Source organism: Xiphias gladius, chromosome 8 (assembly GCF_016859285.1).
Source record: "Xiphias gladius isolate SHS-SW01 ecotype Sanya breed wild chromosome 8, ASM1685928v1, whole genome shotgun sequence".
NCBI classification, from domain to species: domain Eukaryota; kingdom Metazoa; phylum Chordata; class Actinopteri; order Istiophoriformes; family Xiphiidae; genus Xiphias; species Xiphias gladius.
The window spans coordinates 18,514,428-18,524,487 of NC_053407.1; the positions used below are offsets into that span (position 1 = coordinate 18,514,428).

Consider the following 10,060-nt stretch of genomic DNA (forward strand, 5'->3'; position numbering starts at 1 on the left):
AGGAACGGCTCATCATCACTTTTGGGCCTTCGCAAATGGCTGTAATTCCTAAACAGTGAACGAAATTTTTTTTTTTCGTTAAAACCCCCCCTCGAATTAAAGCTGGAAGTCTGCACTTCAATCGGATCCTGACGGCTCCATTTCGAATCCACTGTGGTGGTGCGCGGAGGCAAAATGACGAAAGTTGGGTTTCGCGTCCCAATACCCACGGACCTAACTGATGGAGCCGGGCTCCGCCTCCAGCGCTGCTCCCGCCTCCGGGATGAACGAAAGTGTCCCGCTGCTCTGGGTTCGGCACTGTAATGCCTCCCGCCGCCAGCAGAGGGGGGCGCTCGCCACGCTGTCCGGAAGACGAGTGTAAATATTTTTTTCGTGACGTTTCATCTCCCGGATCATTCACATCCATTAGTAAGGGGGAATATCAGTCGTCCCTGTCCCCGCAGCTCCTGACAGCGCCGCTCGGGTTCTCTCTCCGCCCGACCGTGTCTGTGTTTTCACACCGGAGCTCCTCTTTTTCTTTTTTTTTTCTTTTTTTTTTTTTTTTTCCTTCGGGGTTTTCCATCCATACTGCCGTAGTTTGCGCGTGTGTGTGTGTTTTTTGTGTGTGTGTGTGTGTCTAACATGCAGAAAAGAAGGAAGCCAGAGCCGATCCAACTCAACCCGATCCCGGATGGAAACACTATCAACGGCACCGGAGCCACGGAGTGAGTGACAGTGTCCGTCTACCACTGGCATCCAGACCGGTGAACGCGGTGTAGTGACAGCGGCTTTTCTGGTCTGTCATTTACATCGGGTTCACGTTCCCGTGCGCTATAAAGGCCCGTGACAGCTGCCAAACACCACACAGATAAGCGAATAGCGTAATGCGTGTGTGAACTTCTGTCTTAGGTCTCCACTATGAGACTCTGCACCAGGTGCGTGTGTCAGTGTGTGGTCTTTGGTGAGGTTTACACGAGGGCTGCAACTGGTGATCACGTTCATTATTACGGATTCATATGTTGACTTGTTTTTAATTAATTGTATAATTGATTGTCAAAGTTCCCAGAGCCCGGGGGTGAAATCTTCACAGAAGTAGCAGTAGTAGAGATGCAGTGACTATTTTCATTACCGGTTTATCAGTGGATATTTTTTCAATCAATTATTTAATGTCTGAAAAGAGTGAAAAAAAAAAAATAGCCCTGAACCCAAGTTGACATTTTCAAACAGCATTTTCTGTCAGACTGACTGTCCAAAACACAAAAATATTCAGTTGACAAAGATGTAAACTAATGTATAAATCAATCAATCGTTTCAGCTCTAACTAGCAGGCGAAAATCAAAGGTGTTTTTATATTTATAAAGATATGAAACAAAGAAAACCAGCAAATCCTTTTTTGCTCGATAAATAACTGTCAGCAGTAAATCAATCATCAAATTTTCTGTCAAATCAGCTATTCATTTCAAGCACTAATGTGTGTAGAATAATGTTTCTGCGCGATTAGGAAGTTTTGTTCCCACCACTGTTTGACAGAACGCAGTAATGGGGACATTAAAGTGTTGCGACACCGTGCTCTAGTTCTCAGTTCAAAAGCCCAGTCGGTCCAGCAACAAGCTGGATCAGATGAGATGAGAGTTACATAACATGTCATCCCTGCCATGGCTGCTTTTCTGATGTTGAGGCAGAATACTTAACTGTCTAGTCGTTAGAACGTACATCTCAAGGCCCTTCATGTCTTTTGCAGTGAATTGCGTGAAAATCAATGGACTAAAATATACATTATACATTTAACTTTTAGGTGTCGCTTTCCACCGCTCAGCGTTTTAGTACAAATTCATTGGGCTGCAGCCAACAGCTATTTCTCATTACTCAGCCAAGTATTTTCTTGATTGATTGATTGCCTATGAAATGCCAGAAAACTATTTTTCTTATTTTTTTAAGACTAAGAAACGTAGCACATTTTCACATGTAAGAAGCTGGAACCATAAAACGTGAAACATTTTTACTTGAAAAATTACTTGCCGACTAATTATCTGGGGATCGACTACTCAATGAATCAACTAACTGTTTCAATCTACAAATTCCGTTGCAGATACTAGTTGACACATTCTGATCCAGAGTCGAATAAGTCCCAACCGTGTCATGAATCTGTAAAATTTCATTTTAAATTGGACATTGAAGAGACACTGTCCATTAGCATGAATATGTTTACATTTATCTATAAACATTAGAATCAGAAAATTTATCAGCTAATGTTGAAGATACTTCATACGTTTATTTTGGAGGATAAGGAATGCTAATAATGTTGAACAGAGGAACTTTGCCTTGGCTTTGTTCAGTAGAAGTTGTCGATGATGACATAATGTTTGGCGAGCGCAGAGCATATTCCAGCTGCTGCTGCTGCTGCTGCTGCTGCTGGGCAGGCTTTAACAGACCGAGGAGCAGCAGGTCAGGATGAAGCAACATTCAGGAACTCTGAATCAGATATTTGGCAATCTCCGCTGTGGAGGGATCCGTCTTGCCATCACAGTGTGTGTGTGTGTGTGTGTGTGTGTGTGTGCGCGCGTGTGTGTGTGTTTCCAGTAATACTGCTGTGTTGTACCGTGACATCCAGACCGACATTCTGCTGACAGAAAAGCTATGCAGCCAGAGGTTTCCCAGCCCTCTCCCCCATAAAAAGCCAGTTTAGTGTGTGGGTCCACGCATTCAGCAGTCCGAGGCTCTGAGGAAAAGTAAATCCTGTTTCAGGTGCACAGTTGTCCCTCGAATGCAGTAGACATTTTGTTCATTAAACTAGAATAAAACTAAATGCCACATGAAAAAGGAAAGCGGGTAAAATTTGTCATATTTACACAGCATTTACACAGCAGTTACAATCCACTCTGAAAATGCTGGAACCAAATCAGTTAGACTCAGATACTCACAAGCAATACTTATTTATTATTTTGTCCACCCCATATGTATCAGCCAAGATATCCGAAACATCTCTCTGCATAATGCAATACGGTTCAACAGCACCACGACCTACATCCTCCAAAATTATACAGTTGAATCAAAACCTCAAATCAGACAAATCACATTCAAGAATAACTGAACATTATAACCTTCATGAAGGAGGATATATAACCTTGCAAGTTTGCCGAGAATATACTGGATAGGTGTGAAGTTAAAGTCCAGACCAATAATACTTTGAAGGTCCATTTAATTCCTGTTTTGTTAGCAACTCCAGAGTAATGTGTACTGAAGGGCCATCTTCATCCTATCATCTCCAGTGTCAAGACGTTTCAACCATCCCAACTTATTTAAAGCCCAAATGAAAAATAAATGATGTTCAGGTCTACTGTCCAATTTCATGTAAGTCTGAACCTCTAAGTATCATGGAAAGGTGAACCAATGCATGGCGATTTCCAAAAGAGCCCAGTTTCAATGTCAGACACGTCAAACATCTCTACTAAAATTTGGACATTTCTTAATTCTGTACTTTATCTTTGGTAAATGGTTGCAGACCAGTGAAGGGGATGGTTGAATTAAAAGAACCAGGCTGCTTTGCTTCACATGTGGTGTAGCAGCTTTTGGAAGGAAGAAACAGGCTGTACTGGCCTTTGTGGGCTGGAAGGAACACGTCCGTTGGATCACTGACCACAACCGACGTCACAGCTGGGTGTGGTCAGGCGTGGTCTGTTGTACTCACGTCCACGTGAAGCGGTGATGCATCGAGGTACTAGTGGTTGTTATGTATTTATGTATTGACATGTCACAGTAGAATAAGCGCAGATGTAAATAATAAAAGGAATAGTAATAGTAATTAATTAGTTGTCCAGGTTGATAAGTGTAGCTGAGGTCTAATGAGCCATTAACTGAAAACAGCTGTGTGGGTGTGCCATTAAATTTGGGATTACTGTTCATTTTGATTATGTTGGCTTTTACACGATGCACAAGACATAAGGACTGCTCTGGCAGAAACAAGGGTCTTTTTGCTTTTGCCAAGCTGTCCCAGCGGAGCAGGTGGGGGTTTATGTGCCATTTCTCGTGGTCACCTTGGCAATCACGAAGAACCATTAAATACATCCCGATTAAGATTTTTGACCATTGATCCGGCAACTTTAAGGTCACGATGCCATTTCTGTTTAGGCCATTGCTCCAATTGCCAGTCCAGCCCGCCAAATGCTTCCTCAAGGTGAAATGGCTGGCAGCCATGGCAGAACTGTACTGAGTGGCCCAAATAATGCCAGCCAAGCGTGTAATATTATCAGAGGAGATCTAAGAACAAATAAGAAAAACAACCTGTTCTGGACGGACCTGTTCAAGCAACGTGCTACCGGACGAATATCTTGGATGCGTCCAGACTTAAAGTATCTGCCTCTGATCTTTAGGGAATTAATTCATCTAACCTTCAGAACTTATTATTTAGGAAGTTTTTCGATTATTTCCTTTTGAATAGGCTTTAGAGGCTATATTGACTACACATGATGTTCACCGTCACAGGTGAATACAAATCCAGGGATAAAGGAAGTGTATGTGTTAATGTGTGAAAATGAAATTAATGATTAACTCACACAGTTTGAGGTGCTGATTTTTCATTCGTGACACACCGCTTATATATATCCTGTTCTAGCATAAAGGAATTGGCGTTTGCTTGCTATACTCAGAGATATGGATGTTGGGTTGCAAAAGTATCAAAAGTGCAAAATTTTCTGTATTAAAAAAAGCAAGAGCGATATGACAATCTTTTTTGCTTGGATCCTTAATAACCAATGCTCATCGCTACGTGAAACACTGATTCTATAATTCTCCTGTTTTCTGATACTGAATCCATCATTTACCTTGCTGGGGGGGGGGAGTCCTGCAGTGTGTAGCAACTGTAGTCCCTCCCACATATTGTGTGGAGTGTGTTTCAGGTTGCTCCTCTTCTCAGCATCTCCAGCCTCCTCCACCTCCGGCTCTTGTCGACAAAACACCCACGCCACCCACAGCCAACTCAAACTCAGCACCTCGTCTCCATGGATATGCAGGCCTGCTGTCAGAAAATAAAACCACTTAACCCTCTCTTTCCTGTGTGGTGGAGCAGCAGAGAGAGGCGCATACTACCCTGCTCTGGCTGCTCTCCACTGAGTCGTGATTAAGTACGAGGGTTTAAAAAAACAAAACATAATCACCACTAAGCTTGATGAAAACCATTTTATTATCACCAGATAATTGCATTCTAATATAAAGCAAATATGGAAGATTAGCATTCAAACTTAAGAAAATGATTACACCTTAGCCATTGAGGATAGATGCACCTTACAGTAGCTTACTGTTCTGTCAGAACAAGAACACGAGCAAACATGAAATGCCCTTCAGCTCAAATCATGCATGCTAATGTTTCAACCATCGATCATTTGCAGCTAAAAGTATTTTTAATATGATACTCATTTTGATTATTCGAAATGGACAGAAATCTAAAAATCCTTTTTTCAATGACAAAAAGATTTTCACAGACCAGCTGTTTGACCATCTAATCAGTTGAAACGACATGCTGACTCGTTGTTCTTCACATTACCTCCTCATAAAGTTAATGATGAAAGCTTAGACTGACTTTGTGTTGCGGTGCGTACAGCGATACGGTGATACAGTGGGAGTGGGAGGAGAAGGGGAGGTCAAAGAGAAGCAGGTGATCAGAGTTCGCTCTACAATTGACAAGTCAAGGAAATGCATCACCATGACAACAGTGCCAGGGGAGCAGCGTCGGTGCTCAGAGGAAGGCCGAGCTTCCTCGCATTGGGATCCGGGAGGGAACACTGCAACACACCCTGTGACACTCTCTGTCGTCCTGTGGGCTCTTTGGTTGGTTGCCATTGTTCCCAGTGGCACGTGCAGCAGTAGCTATCACACACCAAGCTCTTGTCTTTTCTCTGGGGATTCAATAATATAACAGATACATCAGACCCGGACGCACCGTGGATTACCTGCGGAGGGGATAGCCGGTACTTCCGGTAAAGAACAGCTGCAAAAGCTCTGCCTAAACGAACTCAAGAAGCTTTTATTTAGGCATGAAGACATTAATAATACACAAATTCCTCTCAATATGTTCTCTTTGTCTTTTCTTTATCCTACTCTTTGTAAGAACAAACTTGGAGGCACTGCAGAAGAAACTAGAGGAGCTTGAGTTGGATGAGCAGCAGCGGAAACGCCTGGAGGCCTTTCTGACACAGAAGCAGAAGGTGGGAGAACTGAAGGACGATGACTTTGAGAAGATCTGTGAGCTGGGCGCAGGCAACGGAGGGGTTGTCTTCAAGGTCTCCCACCGACCCTCCGGTCTGATTATGGCGAGGAAGGTAAGCCGTGGCCCCGATGGCTGGTTGTAGGTAGGGCTTTAGTGAAGACACTTTGCTTCAGAAAGCCACTCAGCCTAAACTGTATCTAGGAGAGATGCGTACAGTGGTGTCATATATCTATCTTTAGATTTTTTTCCTAAGCTTTCTCCCCCAGTATGTCAGACCAGTAACGATTTTTACAGGCATCATCACTGCTTTTAGGGAGCGTAGAGAGAAATGTGTCCCTTTTTATTTGCAAGTATTTTCTTGCACAACATGGAATGCAGGTTACTGGGACAAGTTCTGTGTAACATAACAACTACAGTATGATATCTACATTTAATGCTCAGATTTTAAAATGAACCAAATGAACCAAAAACATATGACAAACATGTCTATATTAATACCTTTCCCCTCCTAACATGCATGTATCGTTTCTAATTTGTGTGTGTGTGTGTGTGTGTGTGTGTGTGTGTGTGTGTGTGTGTGTGTGTCTGTGTGTGTGGGAAAATTGTATCCCCCAGTATTTATGTTCTGTGTGATATGAGAACATAAATAAAACCTGGTGTCTCCTGTGTTCCAGTTGATCCACCTTGAGATCAAACCAGCCATCAGGAACCAGATCATTAGGGAGCTGCAGGTGCTACATGAGTGTAACTCCCCCTACATTGTGGGTTTCTATGGAGCTTTCTACAGCGATGGAGAAATCAGCATCTGCATGGAGCACATGGTACAGCTCCTTAATATGTCACGGCTGCCAGCATTCTTTTTTGGGTGCTGCTTTACAGAATGCACTGAGTGTGCCCAGCATTTGTTTCTTCCGTGTTCAACATCATTGTGTTGAATGTCACAAATTACATTTTGGATTTCCAAGAGTCATTTCAGTAGATGCTCTCCATATTTTCCTTCCCTGCTGGCTGCAGGATGGTGGCTCCCTGGACCAGTCGTTGAAGAAAGCAGGCAAGATCCCAGAGCAGATCCTTGGCAAAGTCAGCATCGCTGTGGGTAGCTCCGACACCTCTCCCATTAGTTTTCTGCTCGGGCTGTTACAATACTGCTATTTTTGTGTTGTTTTTGTATATAAAACTGGGCTTTTAACTGATGCATATGTACTAGCAGATTATTTGTTTTGTAGTACCAGATAATCTCTGTCTTTACCATGCTGATATGCAATATTTGTCTTTCCAGGTCATTAAAGGGCTCTCCTACCTGAGGGAGAAACACAAGATCATGCACAGAGGTCAGTCATTAATTTACTAAAATATATCACAAATAAAATACGGTTTGGCCCACTTTACAAGACCTTTAAACACATAAATACTATCCTTTGGTATGTTATACTTAAAGAAAAGGTTGACAATTTTTCAAATCTGTCTTAAAACAATAGTATGTAAATTGAAACAGGTTTTGCTCGCTGTAATCACTCCTTCTGTTTATTCTGGCCATTAAAAGATCCCTTTCTCATGTGTTTTCAGTGTCAGTGGTGGGGGACAAAATCCCGGTTTTGTGTAAAAATGTATGTTCGGAAGTTGATCTGAAGCTAATATGATGCATTGGTAGGACAAGTTAGTCAAGTGGATATCTTCCAAAGCTTTTTCCATACAAAATTCCTGTTGTGTTTCGCTGCTTCACTTTGTAGTACTTCCCTATTTCCGATGCATAGAGTAGATGTTTGTTGCACTCTGTGTTGTACATATGAATGATGCGAGGAGGAAACGGTAGGGCAGACTGTCTGCTGCCCGCTGTTCCCAACTGTGTTCTCCTAAATGCTTCATGTCCCTCTTTCAGATGTCAAGCCCTCCAACATCCTAGTGAATTCCCGCGGTGAGATCAAGCTGTGCGACTTTGGAGTGAGCGGACAGCTCATTGACTCCATGGCTAACTCCTTTGTGGGCACTCGCTCTTACATGTCTGTGAGTTCAAATGGACGCGATCCATTTACACCACTGACGTGATGATTAAATTTGCTGCCATAAGTTTATGTTCCATTTTGTCAAAAAAAAAAACTAATGAACTTTCTAAAATCCCCAGAATTACTGGGGATTCTAAAATCCCCAGTAATTTGTGTTAACACAAAAGCCACTGATGCGACAGATGTAAATTAATTTTTTATTAATGCATGCAAGAATCATCTGACTTAGAGTGGTTACTCACACTCTGACTTGGATGACCTTAGTGACTTGGATTTTAATCGAGAATATAGGAAGTGACTTGAACTTGAGGATTTGTGATACAGATGTGAGGATAACAGCACTCTCAATAATCAGTCCCACTTTGTGAGTGATGTTCACACATGCACGCAGTGAATTTCAGCTTCAAACTTTTAGCTTATTATTGATGCTGACTTTTGATTTATTGTATTACAGATACTAATTGTAGGAGTAATTATATCATTGCCTGTTTGTTGTGCAGCCTGAGCGTTTACAGGGCACCCATTACTCTGTTCAGTCGGACATCTGGAGTATGGGTCTGTCCCTGGTTGAAATGGCCATTGGACGCTTCCCTATCCCACCGCCTGACGCTAAGGAACTGGAACAGATTTTTGGCTTCACAGTGGAAGGGGAAGCAGCCTCCAGCGAGTCCTCCCCGAAGCCACGGCCTCCTGGGCGACCAGGCGGTGGTAAGTCTGAGATGACCCGTTTATCCTGATTCCTAATAGAAATGATTTCAAATAGTTCTTTGAAAATTGTTTGACACAGTAAGACAAGTACAGCATTGTCATGAAGAGACCACTATTGGTGACCTTGAGTGATGCTTAGTTCAAAGACGCACTGAATTTTTTCTTCTTCCCCCAAAGCATACGGACCTGACAGCAGACCACCGATGGCGATATTTGAGCTGCTTGATTATATAGTGAATGAGGTGGGTGTGCTCACTTTATTACCCTATCCTGACATGAACATGCCTGTATACTGGTGTACATTGTGCCGATGCCTTTGCCTGCAATTAGATCGTGCCAGATTTGACCTGTTCAGTGCTTACTGTAATTCTAATTTTCAGCCTCCACCAAAGCTGCCTGGGATCTTTAGCTCTGAATTTCAAGACTTTGTGAATAAATGGTATGTAGAAGAAATATTTGAAATAGTTACTGGCATCAGACCCCAGTGCAGTGTCCCCATCTTACCAGACCTTATGCCACCTAGTGGTGTAAAAATACACCACACATTCTAAAGTGTTCTGTCTCTCCATTTCAGTTTGATTAAAAATCCTGCAGAGAGGGCAGACCTGAAACAGTTGATGGTGGGTGTGCATGCTTAACAGTATTCTCATTTACTTCTAATTTTTTTTTCTACCCTTTAACCAGCGCACACTGCTCTCCATTTCTCCAGGTGCATCCTTTTATCAAACAGTCTGAGGCGGAGCAGGTCGACTTTGCTGGCTGGTTGTGCAGCACTATCGGACTCAATAAGCCCGTGACACCCACCCACGGTACTGCAATGTGAGACATGTTCTGTCAGCAAACCCCATATGTCAAGGTCCTCTGACTGGATTTGTATTATGGGTAAAATGTATCTGTTTATACCGAGTACTCATATTTAGTGTACAAAACTCCATGCCAAGTGAAATTAACTGTATCGAACAATTCTCTGGGCTGTATTGCAGGCCTGCCTAAAAAGCCATCCTTTTTCTAATGATCAAATTATTTAATCATGACAGATGCTGCTCAACCCGTGTGCTTGACATTCCTCTTTACCCCCATATCCTTTCAGCGCCAACAGATTTAAATCTTTATTAGCTTATGTGAAGTTGTCTTGTGAATTAAAATTCTGAATGAAATGTCTGACTCA

General features: G+C 42.5%; 1 protein-coding gene across 2 annotated transcripts; it reads left to right on the forward strand.

Annotated features, from left to right (window-relative positions):
* The first annotated feature begins 406 nt into the window (after positions 1-406).
* map2k1 (mitogen-activated protein kinase kinase 1) lies at positions 407-10,049 on the forward strand. 2 transcript variants are annotated; one of them, XM_040133766.1, is made up of 12 exons: positions 407-704; positions 6,083-6,293; positions 6,856-7,002; positions 7,196-7,273; positions 7,461-7,512; positions 8,061-8,185; positions 8,685-8,892; positions 9,070-9,134; positions 9,273-9,331; positions 9,467-9,512; positions 9,602-9,701; positions 9,930-10,049. In XM_040133766.1, the coding sequence occupies exons 1-12, from the start codon at positions 622-624 to the stop codon at positions 9,995-9,997; spliced, it is 1,242 nt and encodes a 413-aa protein (XP_039989700.1). In that variant the 5' UTR covers positions 407-621; the 3' UTR covers positions 9,998-10,049. The 2 variants fall into 2 exon arrangements, with proteins under 2 accessions (XP_039989700.1, XP_039989701.1); XM_040133767.1 differs by having other exon boundaries at positions 9,602-10,044.
* Positions 10,050-10,060: the final 11 nt, after the last annotated feature.

What these genes read in the sequence shown, in the direction of transcription:
- map2k1 (XM_040133766.1), top strand. Translation starts at nt 622, where the DNA reads ATGCAGAAAAGAAGGAAGCCAGAGCCGATCCAACTCAACCCGATCCCG. An exon ending in ACACAAGATCATGCACAGAG is followed by an intron (nt 7,513 to 8,060) that starts GTCAGTCATTAA and finishes TCCCTCTTTCAG; the next exon opens with ATGTCAAGCCCTCCAACATC. An exon ending in GCACTCGCTCTTACATGTCT is followed by an intron (nt 8,186 to 8,684) that starts GTGAGTTCAAAT and finishes TTTGTTGTGCAG; the next exon opens with CCTGAGCGTTTACAGGGCAC.